This window comes from Antedon bifida, chromosome 2 (genome assembly GCF_963402885.1).
Source record: "Antedon bifida chromosome 2, ecAntBifi1.1, whole genome shotgun sequence".
In the NCBI taxonomy this organism is placed as follows: Eukaryota; Metazoa; Echinodermata; class Crinoidea; order Comatulida; family Antedonidae; genus Antedon; species Antedon bifida.
In genome coordinates, this window is record NC_136227.1 from 27126666 (window position 1) to 27143106 (window position 16441).

The 16441-nt window shown below is 33.9% G+C and overlaps 2 protein-coding genes across 2 annotated transcripts; one reads left to right on the forward strand and one right to left on the reverse strand.

The window, feature by feature from the left end:
- Nucleotides 1-108: 108 nt before the first annotated feature.
- Nucleotides 109-5708, forward strand: LOC144858842 (phospholipid scramblase 1-like). The gene is made up of 9 exons (XM_078714973.1): nucleotides 109-557; nucleotides 978-1110; nucleotides 1264-1341; nucleotides 1438-1514; nucleotides 1916-2046; nucleotides 2714-2843; nucleotides 3332-3434; nucleotides 3888-3946; nucleotides 4581-5708. The coding sequence occupies exons 1-9, from the start codon at nucleotides 546-548 to the stop codon at nucleotides 4617-4619; spliced, it is 762 nt and encodes a 253-aa protein (XP_078571099.1). The 5' UTR covers nucleotides 109-545; the 3' UTR covers nucleotides 4620-5708.
- Nucleotides 5709-6353: 645 nt separating this feature from the next.
- Nucleotides 6354-15265, reverse strand: LOC144858829 (high affinity cationic amino acid transporter 1-like). The gene is made up of 4 exons (XM_078714954.1): nucleotides 14587-15265; nucleotides 9705-10153; nucleotides 8110-9205; nucleotides 6354-7368 (listed from the first exon to the last, which is right to left on the reverse strand). Exons 1-4 carry the CDS (start codon nucleotides 14822-14824, stop codon nucleotides 7277-7279), a joined length of 1875 nt encoding a protein of 624 aa, XP_078571080.1. The 5' UTR covers nucleotides 14825-15265; the 3' UTR covers nucleotides 6354-7276.
- Nucleotides 15266-16441: the final 1176 nt, after the last annotated feature.

A 16441-nucleotide genomic window follows, 5' to 3' on the forward strand; every position in this document is an offset into this window, starting at 1 on the left:
AGACTGTGGGTTTGCAAACAAAAATTGCTTTCTGTTGCTATCTTAGATATTTTTTTTTTTCATTAAGTTGTTTACATTTGTTTGAAACAGTACTGCTTACATTACATATATTGTTGTATTTCCATTGAAGATGAATATTTTTTTATTAACTTTTTGATTTAATGATTACGAATTTCTGAAAATGCGTTATTTGAAAAGCGTACGGGTAGGCTATAACAAACGCAAACAAAAGGCTTTGAAAGTGGGTACTGTACTATAATGGAAGAATGAAAGCGTCAATTATGACATCGGCTCAAAGTTCAGTTACTGTAATATATACAGTGTACATTGCATCGAATTTATTGTGCCTTATTTGTAGAGTTTGTTTACATACTATCCAGTATGCTTGTCATATATGTTGTTATTGTAAGCCGTTATTGTTGCCTCCACCGCGTGACGTTTAGGTGTTTCCTTGTTTTGTTTTGCTTACTGGACCGTAATAAATATCGATAGTAATATATTTCCTTCGTGAATTGAAACTATTCTAAAAACAGCATCAAACAAAAATGGATGAACCAGTAAGTTCAAAGATTATTGTACTGAATTGTAGTGTGTAGAGGTGTAGTATAAATGGTTAGTTTTTATAGGCGTTTTATCTCACTGTTAGGCATTTATTGGGGTTGAGTACTGGCCTGGAAAGCTGAGATATGACCTAACAGAAAGGATACGGAATCATGGCTGGCATGGTGTGAAGATATTTTACATCTAGTAGAAACTGAGGTTCTTGCCCTCGGTTCCTTTATTATGAAACATACCTACATTTCCCTCCGATGTTCAAACATCCTCAAAAACCCATATATGTGTTTTACGCGGTAAAACTACCTGTTGCTCTTATAAGCTGTAGTCTATAACTGTAGGCCCATCGCAATAATTATAGGCCTATTTAGGAATAAATGTGTTACGTAATGTTTTTGTAAAATCATTACATGTTCTTTCAGGTTGTTAAACAACCGATAAACGTAGGTGATGTCCACACAGACTATGGAGTAACCGGTTCCATTCCACGAGGACTGGAATATCTGTCTCAGGTGGATCAAGTTCTAATCCACCAAACGGTAGAACTTTTGGAAGGTAGGCCGACTTACGCTTTGTTTATAATATCCACTTAAACAGCAGTTCTCCAAATTTGATTATAGGGCTTAAATGCAAGACCTTTTTTGTAATATGCTTTAGAAAAACCCAGTATCAATAATTAGATGTTGTATGCATATTTTTCTTCCACAGTTTTCACTGGATGGGAATGTAAAAACCGGTATGAAATTAAGAACACGTTGGGACAGCAGATCTACTTTGCAATGGAAGGTATGGCAGGCCTACATTTACACTGTATGCTATTTTTTTATCAGAACTCTTGTAAAGGAAAAACTTATTAAACTTTCTTTTTTATTTGTGTTTTAGAGTCAACATGCTTGATGCGCCAATGCTGTAAAAATGGTCGGGAGTTTTATATACACATTACAGACAATAGCGGCCAGGTGATGTATTTTGCCGATGTTATCCTTCTTGTACCATTTCTCAATTATATTTATTCTTGTCTTATTTGCCAACACTGAAATCCGTAATTAAACGTTGATAGTTTGGTAAAGGCCAACTCAGAAAGCGTCATACGATGATGCCCGACAAACATCTTGACTCGTGTGCTGGCTGAGTTGAAAACCCTGACGAGACGAGTCGTCTTGAGATAGCGCGTCGGGCGTAGTTTATAGGTTGGTTGTTGCGAGAACTTTAATTTTCTCCCGACGAGACGACTCGTCGGCCCTCGTCGTACGACGCTGTCTGACCTTAACATAACTTTAACAAAAGAGCACAATAAAATTAATAACACAGCTATTCCGCTTGAAAATATAACTGTATATACTTTTCTTGCTTTATAAAGGAAGTTTTGAGAGGCTATCATCCATTTCGCTGTTGTCAAGGATGCTGTTGCTGTGCTAACAATGACTACTGCGCAATGGACATTGTTTTGGAGGCGCCAGTTGGAAACAAGGTCGGCTTCCTAAGGCAAAGGTAGGCAAGGAAAGACGGCCTAGTGAGAGTTTTAGAGTCTTAGGGTTTGGTTCGAAAACGTAAAGTACATTAGAGCCTAAACGAGAACGATCTTCCAGCTTACTAAATCTGTATAAGTTTATAATCAGACCAGAAAGTTTCTGTCTGAAATGAAGATTATCAACGTTTATCAAAACTTTCTCTTTTATGTTCTATGCTTTTGAGATTGTGTGCAATAAACGTCTAGGATATTTATTTTTTATTTTAGATTGTAATAGGATCCCAATGGAAATAAGCTGATAAGCTTTTTGGGCTATCCTGGAAAATCTTTTATAAATGTATTATTTGTAATGTCCGTAATTTATGTTATCACTTTGTATGTATTTTTTATGATGATTTTCCAAATAAATTCAAATCAAATCAAATCATCCTACTTTCTCAAATGTTTCTCGGAAGAAAGAAGGAAGACTTGATAACTTGTTCTTCGAGGCCTACGATAGTATTTAATGTTTGTCTCTTAGAACGACAATTAAAGGTTCTTACCAAAGTTGAGGTGATTGAATGTCATCTTTTAGAGAATTAATTGCACAAGAACATCGGTAGAACATGGTTGTTATTGTCTTACAATATTTATCTTCATGCTAGAAATGCTCTTGACAGGTACCATTATGTTGTTCCATTTTATTAGAAAGTTCTGCTGTTCGCCTCGCTTTGAGTTACTGGATGCGCATGACCGTCCGATCTTTGATATTCAAGGACCGTGTTGCTGTAGAATGATCCAATGTCCATGTGGCTGTACTGGTGATGTTGATTTGGATGTAAGTGAAACAATAAAGTGAATTTTTCTCATTTTAAAAATCACATATCCAATATTACTGAATCATCAAAGTTTCTTCCATATGACTATATTTTGTATATAATTTTCTATATTTTGCTAGTTGTTTATTTCAATTATGTTTTTAATAATTTTTCTAAAGATGTATTACTCTAAAAAATATGTACATAACACATGATTTTCTTCCTCCGCTCTATTTCTTAAGTGTAGTCTGTAGGTCTAATCCGATGTATTCGGTCATATCTAGCTCTGTAATAACATGTCGGAATTTGTAATAAAAGTTCTCGGACTTTGTAACAACTGATATGTCGCACTATGCAATAACTGTAACTTTCTAATTGAGCTGTCGCAGTTTGTCAGCTTAACATATTGGCAGGCCTAAGTAGTTTTCTTAAAAGCTGCTTCCTATAGTATTATTGCTTTTGTGAAACTACGATTATTTACGTCTTCGTTTCACATTTTATTTAAAAGATAATTGATTCAAAGAGCAAGGAAAAAGTTGGAGCATATACCAAACAATGGTCTGGGGTTGTGAAGGAGTGGTTCACTAAGGCAGACAATTTCAGTGTTCAGTGTAAGTGAATGACATTATTCGTCATCATGTTGTTGTTTTAATGTTGATATGCATTTGGATCCAGACCTGTTTCTTCTGTCAGGTTTGGAAATTACAAGTTTACATTTTCAATATTATATGTTAAGCGGTAGTATATAGAGCTTTCTCATGTCTTAGAGGTCATCTGCGTCGTCGTAAGTAATTGCCGGTAAGGCACACTGCGCCTTCAATATAACGTTATTAATTGAAAACGCTTTCGAACGTTGACTTTTCTACTACATCTATGGAAATGGTTTGATAATTTGGAAAGTCTTTGATTTTTAAAAAGAAAATCCGGGATTAGGATGGATAAAAAGTCGACAAACCAAATGATGCCATTGATTTCCAAGTCAGTCATAGTTTAGGAGATTAGCCTATTTTGTAATGTAATAAAAAAAACTAACGTTCCATGACGAATTTTATTACTCTCTATAGTTCCTATGGATTTGGATGTAAACTTAAAAGCTGCCCTCATCGCTGGCTTTTTCTTAATAGTAAGTGTGAACAATTATTGATAAGCTATTATTCCCGATAGAGACTGAATAATTTGTTACGAAAAGAAATACAAATAATTTATGTTGCTCATCCTGGCCAAACGTCTCGCATTGGTAGTGTATTTTACATACATCACTTTTTATGAAATTATTTCTTATATTATGCCATACGCACACTCTAGTCTCCTTAAATCAATTTAAGAGATAGACCTATGTGTATAATAAAATTCGTTCTTATAATAGCGCTTATTTTACAATGCTTCTAAGCGCTTTACATTATTACCCCGATCATTTTTTGGGATAAAACACGCATGGAAACATACATCCATAATGCAGATAGTAATCAATGCAAAGTTGTGTCTTGATCTAACCGGGTACCCAATTATACACCGGGTGGAGTAAAGTAAGTAAAGTTTTCTTTCCTAAGGATACAAGCAATGCGGCGAGAGTTGCATTCGAACTCGCGACCTCGCGATCAGTAATCCAACATCCAACAGACTGCGCCACACGCCCTCACAGTATGATTCTGATAACGCTATTTTCTCCTATCATTTCCGTCGTACATCAGAGAATGTTCCTCCATACAATTACTGTGATTCTTTCGACTAGTTTTAAAATGTTTTTATTTCAACAGGAAGTGATGTTTTATGATTTCAACGGCGGTGGCAATTAAGCCACGTTACACTGAAGCCCGATCCAGTCCGATGACCGGAGAAAACTCCGGGCAACGTTACGTTTTTCAAACGTACCTTTTGTACTACGGAATCCGAAACGGTTTAGTGTGAAAGGTTCTATTCCCTATTCAACTACACCCATTTACAGGGCTTTCTACCCAGCCACCGGGACTGGAATCCGGTCATTAAGCTGCTCATTAGGCAGTCGTCTATTGGTACTGGTTATTTACCAGTCGTTTATTGGTACGTTATTTACCAGTCGTTTATTGGTACATAATCTACCAGTCGTTTATTGGTACGTTATTTACCAGTCGTTTATTGAAACCAGTTTATCTTTAGTCATAGAAGGGTTTAAACGACACTTTACAAAAGTAAATAAATAGTAGACCCGTGACCTTATTTCAATATTACTAAAAAAAAACTTGAAGACGAAAGTGGACGGTTTTTTACTTTCGTTACTGAACTTGTAACCTAAATGTAATCGCTTTTAGTAAATATCATGTATTTACACTGTACTAAATACAAACATATATTATAATGTATACAATTTATAAGTAGGCACGTACAGTGTATATAAAAGAAACTGTAAACCGCCTATCAATAATACTCAATTAAATGATAATAACAATACAAATATCCCTCATAATTATAGCTATAACCAAGACATACTTGTAACGATCAAAATTGGTGTTTTTTAATAATATATTTATTAATATGATAATGAACGAATGTTAAAAGTAACATATATTATGCTAAATATAGACCGTAATGTATAATCGATATATATTTTTATAAATACACTGTGTATTTAGGATAGTTAATTTAAAAGCATTTTCAGCATGATAATCAGTAATACATTGTCGCCAAAACTAATGATCCGCACATAGACTGTCTATGAAAAATTTAAAAAGAATTCAACCGAACCAGCGTCATCTGTAGGGATCCCATTAGAAAGTAGGCCTGAAGATACTAACTTTATATGGATATGCTGATTTTAGTAAAAACAAATGTAAATTTGTTCTCTTCGATTTGTAGGCCTAAATATAAATTGAACTCTTCTGTATCGCCATATGGTTATGGTAGGTCAAATTTAGTTAGATAATATAATGCCATTTAAGTGTAAAGAACAGGCAGAATACCGGTTTCAAGTTAGAGATATTTTATTACAATACATACATAGCACAATCGTTTACGAAAGCCATCTGAATTTTCAAAAATGATTAACACGTTCGTCGGTTGAATATATTTGGGACAGGTTAAGACAAAGACCATTCGTTGGTAAAGTAGGCCAATATTGTCTTGGAAATTGTCGACATTGTCCTGTAACATGTACTGCATCTTTCTAGGCCTTATTACTAGTAAATGCCACTTTTAAACTAGATTCTCTGACAGTAGAACCCCTATTAAAAGGACACTTGTGGGACCCAACACAGTCTCCTCTTAATGTTGTCGTCTCCTGAATATAAGTTGGCCAAAGGCATATATTGACCCTTGTTGTTTTCACAGGGAAGTGTCCCCTTAATAGAGGAAGTGTTACTGTATTGTCTTTTTGATACCACTATAATACATTTAATTAACCATAAATATATTAAAATTATATAATTGCATTACAATCAGAGTTCATCGATTCTTTGTACAAAGCTTCATAATTTGTCCTCTCGTTCACGCATGAGGGATTTTCCCGTTTTTTGTCTTAATTGGCAATTACACGTTAATCAAAGACGACTTTCATAAACCATGCGTACAGGGACCATAAAAGGTAGTAAATTAAACATAAAATATTCTCTTTATACGAATTGGACTTTATAGTGGCATTCTATGTACTGTAAATATCAATTCCGCTTCAGGGATCATGGATCCGCCCTTCATCCCGTTCCTGGCAAAAGTCATCGGTCTTTATTGATTGTAAACGAAATGGGATTTTTTTTGTACTTTTTCAAAATGAATAACAAAAATAAACGAAAATTAAAAAAAATCGACCTCGCAACCAACATGTTTACTAAAACCTAAAACATAAACGGTATTATCTCAAATGAAATTTTTTTTTTCTTTTTGGAATTCACCTTTAATCACCTAAATAATTCAATATTGTTAATACAGCTTCCTTAAAAAATTAACAACGGCGACATGAGGTAATTTATTAAACGCAATTAATGTACAGTAAAAAAAATCTCACGAATAATCCAAGCTATACAGATGCACAACAACAATTGGAACCATTACAAATGCAATAACTGGGTTTATAACATTAGGTTGACATTAGAATTTCATTTTTTTATGTCAGCTACCCCACACCATTAACTTTGACTCGTCACGCTATTCCTTGTTAACTAAAATATTGCACTACAATATTGCACTTTACAAATATATTAAATAAAATAAGGCTTGTTCCCTGCTGCTAGATTCAATTCCTGGAGTTTTAATGAACATCACTACACATTTCAAACATATTCCCTGATTACCTCCAACTTGCCATCGACAATGAGCTTATCGTCTCGTAATGAGATCAGGCGCATGTTAGATTGACTTTCTTTTATCGCATCATCACTTTTCCACATAATGTCGATGACACTGTGTGTTCCAGAATCGAAATCAATTCCCAGATATACATCTCTTGGTGATTACACGTACAATAGCATGTTCAAAGCCATGTCAATTAGTCGTCACGTGTCGTTACTGCTGGCAGAGCACCTGACGTCTCCGACTCTTTACTATGACGAATACCATAAAGAAAATACACTAATAAACCTAAAATAAAACAAAATAATTGTAATCATTTGTTTGCTGTGTATGTCTTAATCTGCAGACAAAATTATTTGAGAATGTGTCAAAGTCATGGAATACACCCATGACACTGCCATGTAACTGTAACATTGTGGTATTGATTTTGATTTCACGATTTAATTAATATTCTGAATTAAGTCAACTTTCTAATCTGCAGTGCGTTTATTAACATTGGTAACTGTATAAAGGTACACTCAAATTGAATTAATATTTTAATATAGATAAAAGGTGTTGTGTAATAACAATAACGATACGTATGCTGAAAATAGACGAAGGACTGGTGATTGCATGAAAAGTTTCCGTGTAAGATATTACATTTAATTAATTGAAATAGCAGGAACCATTTTGTCACTTGCTCGCACGTACTCCGAGCCGATGAATTAAGTATAGTAAGCCGACAATGTTGTTTTTAGTAATCTTGAGTGGGAATGTATGTTATTCGGCATCTGTGCTTGAAAAACCTCTGAACTTCTACTGGCCGATTTTACCTGCTGCGTATTACTGTAGTGGCCGATAATCAATCTGCGAATGTTCATGAGCTGACTTTTCTACTCAGTAGACGGCGGGAAACGACAAATTGCAGTATTTTATTATTTATTATTTGAGGAAATAGACATTTCCCTCAATTAGATCATTTTGTTAAAAATTAAGAAACCATAGCTTTACAGAATATGAAAAGAAAAACAAATATAAATATTAACTTACCAACGACAAGCCATACAAAGAAACGTACCCACGTTGCTAATGCTAAACGAAGTGTTAGGTGAATATTGAAGAACAGTGCAAGCAATGGAAGAAATGGAACAAATGGAGCTTTGAATGCAAGTCGCATTGAATTTTGAGGTTGTTTCCAGATGAAGAAAGCACACGTCACACTGGCTATAAATAGAAGAGCCACTAAAAACAAGTACCACCAAACGCCATCCATAACTTCTGATTCCGCAAACACCAAAATACTATTCATAGCAAAGTGTAGCAATATTGAAGCGATTGTGAACCAAAATACTTTATTATAAGTGACGTCATTTGGTCGGTTATCAAATGTATGATTTTTGCCCACGAGTCTTTGTACATCATCTGATACATCGTCTGCAAATGTGGTTGTGATGGAGAGTTGTCTATCTTCGCTATCGTCTTCGTTTGGTGAAGATGCGTTCGTGTATCGCCTGGAAAGTCCTTCTCCTAAGTCGATTAAACTCGAATCTTCTCGAGGAAAGACATTGAAGTTACTGGACTGTTGTTTATTCAATCCAACGCTATCTGGTTTATAGCGAAGTAACAGCGTACTAATCACGACGAGACTGTACGACATAAGAGTTCCTATTGACATCATTTCAACAAGTTGTTGAAGATTGAAGACTAGTGCCAGACAAGCAGTGAACAGTCCACTAATAATTGTCGCATTAACAGGAACATTCGTTCTATAGTTAACTCGTCCTAAAAACTGGAACAAGAGCCCATCTTTAGATATTGCGTAGATTATGCGCGGTAGAGGAAATATTGAACCTAGCATTGATGACGTCAAGGCAACTAAGGAGCCGATGGCAACTATATATTTGGCAGTGTTGAAGCCATTCTGGCTAAAGGCTTGAGCAAGTGGAGCATACAAGGCTAAATCCTTGTAGTTGACCATCAAAGTGAGTATTGCTGACACGAGTATATACACAATAGTGCAAATGACCAACGTCAGGATGATTGAAAGTGGAATTGCTTTACCGGGGTTCGTAGTCTCTTCTCCAGATGTGGCTATAACATCAAAACCAACAAACGCGTAGAAGCATGTTGCTGAGCCTGCTATCACCTGTGAACAAAATGTAGGTATTTAATTAAATTGTTAGAGCTTCAACCTCATACGACGAGATCAACAAGAAGCCAACTGATACTTTCGTGTCTGAGACAAATTGTTGACTCAGTGAGTTCGTATAAATGAATTGGCGTTACTGAATGAAATGTGGAAACTCTGCTGGCTAAGAGCGAGGCATTGCTTTCAGGTAAGTACAAATTAATTATACATCCTAGTATTTATCACTTACTAAATGCTTAAGGGTACAGTAGATTGTTGTCGTTTTTGTATGTAAGCCGGTTTAGTTTGGCTTAATTTTTTACCACAATTGTCAAATTCAAAGGTGGTTGCAATAGCCCGCATCAGACCTTTTCGCTTATCGCATTATTTTATAGAAGATATATAGAAATTAAAATATAATTATGCTCATGTTGAATTGCACTTTCAAAAATAGCGCGTTGTTGATATATCACTTCTCCTCGCAAATGAAATGGCACGAATGGTACTCTATACTTACCCCAGTAAAGCCATACGGAAAGAAGCCACCATTCGCTGTCCAGTTATTAAGACTGGCATAGGGTGCACCAGCTATCACTATGAAGGTTACAACTGCCAGGTTGATTATAGTAAAAATGAACATGGTAATCGAGGATAACTGTACACCAACTGCAACTATAGCTGTCATAATTAACAAGAGCACAAATGCTAAAAAGTCAGGATAATCACCAAACCAACCCGACTGGAATTCACCAATTTCACTACGAATCGTCTCGCTGATGGTGAGGTTAAGCATAGCATCCAGATACTCGCTCCAAGCTTTGCCAACACCAGCTCCTGCAATGATGTTGTCCATTATCATACTCCAACCTGTGATGAAGGCTATCAGCTCACCAACCACGACGTACGAGTACAGGTACGCTGATCCAGTCTTTGGGATTCTAGCCCCGAATTCTGCATAGCAAAGACCTAAAAGATAACGTAGAGAAACATTCAAGTAGCTGTGTCAGTGAACTCGTAAATAATACAATCGTAACTGAACTAGATACGTGTGCCATTTAAATCAATTGAATCAAGGCTTGCTTTGATTAAACTAACGAATTATAATTTATAGTTCTGTAACAAAAGCTCTTCTTTAGACTGTAGTTGGAGAATGCCAACGTTTTATATGATTGGTTTCCATGCATTTGACTTCATTTGCATTGTAATTCAAAACTTTTTCTTACGAGAGACATTACTATCTTACTTAAATGGTCTTCACGAGAATTAGCATTTTGTGTATCTTTGGAGATTGTGGTGAGTTTGTGATATCGTATTTGCGTCATAAACCAGTTCGTATAGATTGTAAATTGTAAATTGGAAAAAAAAAAGTTGGACCAAGATAAATATTAATTGGACATCGTATCATGCACATATTTTGTTATTCATTCGTTTCCCTTATTTCGGATAGTACATCCATATACTAAACAAAAAGAGAATACATTTCACCAGTAAATTAACAATAGCATCTTCCACAAAAACAACCTGACAAATCCTAAAATATCAATTTGCACCAACGTTGATGCAGGTTAGAATATGGAAGTACATTAACAATGGTTTTAATTAGACTATTACAACTGTCATGCATTCTGTTCTTAAAACTATGAATGGAGTTCTTCCAATATTCATAAAATGAGGGAACGTTATTCGTAACAAACATCATGCTTGCGCTTGCTTAGGTAACTTTGTAATTTAAGTAACCCGTTATTAAAGCAAACTCTAAATGAGTTCACAGTACCTTCACTGAATTTACTTCATAGAGTCATACAGTACATTAACGCAATAAGTTTTAAATAACTAACATTTCACTTCAATGGAACATTTGGAAAATATAATATAAAATACCTCAATCATATCCTTTATTTGAATTATGTGATATAAACTGTATAAGTTCATCTGTTTAAAGATAATTTTGATGAAGCTCTATAAATCCGTTAAGATACAAATTATAATTTATAGTTGTGTAACAAAAGCTCTTCTTTAGACTGTAGTTGGAGAATGCCAACGTTTTATATGATTGTTTTACATGCATGTACGGTATTCTACCGTATTTCTTTATGCTTCTTTGTTATTCAAGGCCTGTCTATTACATTGTTTTCGTTATGCATAATATTTAGATCACCATCATCACCATCATTGCCATAAGCAAATTACAATTGTATCGAGGAGAAAAAAAGAGAAAAATACATTTAAGTTTTAAAAAACAAAGAGAATAATTGATTAACGTGCTATTAAATCAGCTATTAAATGTAAATATAGCCCTAAAGGTCAGGTTAAAAAAAAAGAATTTAATTTGAAACATCGCTACAGGAATATTTTATTAAAAAGTAGTGAAGTATGACTATTTATACTTAGCGTTTTAATGTAGAAACGTGCTGAATGTTGATGGAATTGGGTCGATTATTATTCATACAAAGAAATATTTATATTCTTTTGTGTCGCCATTTTTATCGGGTGCTTACATCAAACGGTTTTCATACCGGTAGCAACACAAGTTGGATGAATGTGTACGTACGTCTATTCGTCCAGATAGTATAAAGGAACTGAACAAGCTGATTTTATAGAAACGTTCACACAATGTCCATTCCGCGAAAATATTAAGGACCGCGGAAATTTCTTGGAAATGGAAGGGAACGATTAGGCCTACGTCTCGAAATAAAATAATAGTGATTTTTCACGCAACGATCAACGGATGCGTGACGTTATTGCGTGAAACAGATACATTGATACCATTTACAGTGAATTACAGTTTCGATAGCGATCCAAACAAGGCTAGCTAAAAATACAATTGACATCATTTTGCCTATTTGGTGATATGTATAAAGCATGCAGTAACAAAAAATAAATCTATTTTTGTTTTTACGACCATGCGATGACATTTGAATAACCAAATTGAAAATCTATCCTATATTTTACAATATTTTAAAAGAATATGTATTATTCAGCTTTGGTAATATATTAACATCACGAAGCATTTATCCGAATAAAAGTATCTTTCATTGAATTTATGAATAATTAAAAGAAGCATCACTATATTTTTTTATTAATTATTCTCTCTTAAATTTATTTCAAATATACTTCAAAATGTTTGGTGTTTTACAGTTCCGACGTTTGTTTCTTTTTTTTCTTTTCTTTCTTTCTTATTTACCCAAAAATAAGTTATAAACATAATGCAGTGCAGTGCAGTTCGAACTAATCCAGTAAACATTGAAGAATGAATATTTAAATAAATAAGGGCAACCTTTCTAAACTGTTTTTAAGAAGGTTTTTTTTTTCAAACTTTCTCCCAAATATATAATTCTCTTTTGGAAACACAATAAATATCTTAAACAAACAAACAATATTCTTTCATTTCTTTTTTAATTATGGATTTTGTTTACAACCTTAAATCATCTAGAATATCATTCCACAGCTTTGCACCAGAATACGTGATAGAATTTTCCCATATTTGTTCGATATTTTGGTATATAAATATTATATAGCGTCACTATTTCAAAAACACCGTATCTCTTTTGCAGAAATTGAGTTATTCTACCCAATATGCTGTTAGTTAGTGATGTTTTTATTATTATTAAAATATCAATCAAAAAGCAGGAAAGTTTCAGAAAACATTCACACGAGGTTTTAAAACTACATCTAATGTCAATGATTAGAATGTCAAGAAATTTCATCACTTTTTAAAAATCTTGTTCAATTCATTACACATTTCCAAGAAAAAAATATAAGACAAGTAATGTTGTATTGTCCTGTAAAAAGTATGTTCTGTGGAGATGCTGCGATGTATTAACAGAAAAGCAACAATAATTAATTTTCTATTCAAAACATAGGCCTAACAATATAGATTGAGTCAAAAACGCGACAGGGCAGTGATTGAACGGTGCGCGGTGCTACTACTATGCCTTCTGGAACACCATTATTCAACTGAAGGAGAACGAGTAAATATCTCTCTTGCGTATATACATCAATGTATATTGGTAACATTAACTTCTGAACTTATCAACATAACTGTTTGTGATCTTATTCCAATTTACTTAATTGAGTTTGGCAATAAAACACTGTAATGTATAATCGCATTTGTTTGTATACGAAACACTTAAAACCACCACGGGATGTGACAGCAGCCATCTCAATGCTCTCTTTAACGATAGTAAAGAATAGATCAGGGGAATTTTAGAGTTTATGTAAGCTAATTAATTGCCGTAAGTTGAAGACATTATGGTAATACAAGTTGGTTTAATAATGAGTTATTATTGAATGGATTATTGATTGAGTTTAATCTTCTTTAATATGTCATGCATCGTATGTCCCTTGTAGCTTGTCTTCACAAGTCGCTGATACGTTTTCTCACTGAGGAATAAATTCATTTCTCAAGTCATGAAACACAAAATGTTAAAATGTATTACTCTATGAAATCGAAATTCAAATGTTTGTGTAGTGTAATCGTCCAGTATAAGTCGTTTTAATTTTCGACGACATGATAACTTATAATCAGGGAAGAGTTTTAAAACTCTTCCCTGCTTAGGCCTATAGGCCTAATATATCCATTTCGTTTTATTTATAATCTTAAAAATAATCTTTATGTCAAAATTTAATTTGAAGGCCATATAACATCTGTGTTAAGAATAATAATACGGTAAAACTAAATATCGCTGCGCAGTAAATTTGGCCACTACAACGTTAACGAGATAATTATCTTATTAAATATGACTTAGATGAAATGATCTGGTGTACAATTGTTATCGGTATCGATAACGATACATGATTTGACGTCATCTTAACTGAATAGTTAGTTGTGTCTGTATCGTCACCGTTATCGTTGTTACCATTAAATAAATATTTTACCTACAAAATCGAGTAAAAATAATGTGCATTTAATGCAAATTTTAACCGCTTGGCAAATATTTCTTTCATCATGCCTAGATACGCGTTTATGAATATTTTAATAAGCTGCTTCAAATAATGAGTTTATGTATAACACGTTTGACGTAAATGAGCAATTTCAGTTTGAAATTAATTATTTATTAAACATAGTTCACAAGACATAGCGTGTCACTGTTGACATTAATGGATTATACAATTGTTATTGTAAGTATATCTATTTATTTTTAATGGATACACCTTAGTTATTACAATGTGATACGGTAGTAGTAAGATGATAACACTGATGAAAATGATAATGATATTGCTGATCTTGACAGTGACGTTATGACAGGATTATGATAATGATGCAGATGTTAACGATTGTGCTGTTGATGACGTTAATTGTACCGTTGATTAATTTCCTTTATTACGATATCGATAATGACGTCATTGTATAAATAATATTTCAACAAAGGCCTAATTACTTATTCAAAATAACTCACCGGACAATAGTGATACCATTGCCGCAATGATGAACGAGAGTATGATTGCCGGACCTGCATCGTCCCTGGCAACTTGTCCTGCTAAAACGTAAGCTCCGACACCTAAAGTGCTCCCCACGCCAATCCCCGTCAAATCGACTATCGACAAACATCGTCGAAACTCGGTCTCATGCAACGACTGGGAATCAAACGTCTTCACTCGAAACAGTTTGCGACCGAACTGGCGAATACCCTCCATATTGCTGTGTATTCACTATAACTACAGGATGAAAATTAATGAATTCTTAAAGTCCTCTGCACAACGTAGATAATCAATTCGATGCTGCTTTCAAAGCGGAAATTCGCAATCGGAGTCTACACAACCCGAGCGACGAACGATGTGCGCTGATTCGCTGTATTCGTTGATCCACTGACCATCTATTGCATTTTAAACAGTTTTAATATATCTTTATAATAATTCACCGACTTAAGTATAGTTATTTTCGTCTGTATTGTGATCCACAGACATTTACAAGACATCTATATCACATCTTTAGATCCAAATATTAATTCATTTTCGAATTACAATAAACAGCTAGATCAATAATAAGTGTTACCAATCTGTAACCAAATTAGAGGCCTTGTAGCATGCAGCCGTAAGATTTAGCTGTGTGACCACTGGTTAATCATTACCGTTGTATTTCTCTATTCTTAATATTGCTGGCCTCGTACAATATCTCAACGACGCATTGGATTTGAACTAATTACATATTTTATGTTAAAGGGTAATCGCAAATTCCCACGACGCGTACTTAATCGGATGAATAGGCTGTGACGTAGCTAGTTTCATGGGTACCGTGCATATCATGTTTTATTTTATTGTAATATCAATTTATGTCATCTATTTTACATTATTTTACATAATAACAAAAATAATAATAATAATAATTAATACATTATAAAAATGCATTTTCAATAGAGTAATGTAATATATTATAATCGTCGTATGCATTATGACTATTGAGTTATAACCGCCTTTGATCTTTAAATAACTTAGCATTCCATCCAACCACCGACACCGATTTATGTGCCCATGCTCAACAACGAAGCAATCATTGTCAGAAGCGGATCCAGGGTTTTCAAATAGGGTGAGGGAATGGCCTATAAAGCTCAAATATATCATTACTTGTTGCTTGAATGCGCACGTACATACGTTATAAGGGAATTTAACAAAGACATAAAAAAACATATCTGCTGAAAAACGCACGTAAAATATTAAGCGACATACAGCCGGCACTTATTTTGTAATTACTGTAGATCTATATGCGTTTTATAACATTTAGACTTATAGTCTAGAAAATAATACCTAAACAGGTAAATCATAATGTTAATAGAGTATTTCCAATGAATTTCTAAAAATACTATCACAATATTCGTTATGTCGTCACAAACTGTTATTACGTTGATAGTGACAATTTCAGTTAAATTAAACAACGGGTGATGCATTTGCAGCTGGTGTGTTTATAATGTTGACACGTCATTAAAGTGTAATGGTATTGACAATGTTCACGGTATAATGACAATAATTACGTTAGTAAGTAGAGCAACATACTGAGTTAGACGTATAGCATCAATACTGTAGGTATAAATGGTACACTATACCAATGCAGTAGTAAATTAAAGCTTGAACGTTAAGCCTATTTTAAGATATTGTCCCTCACAAAACATGAACAAATAGGTACACTGAAGATGTATAAATAAAAAATAATAATACAATTTGAATAGGCCATTTTGTATTAGGCCTATTCACTTTAAAAAAAAATTATCTAATAAGAGAATAATTTTTAATTAAAAAATAACCCACTGACTTCCAAAT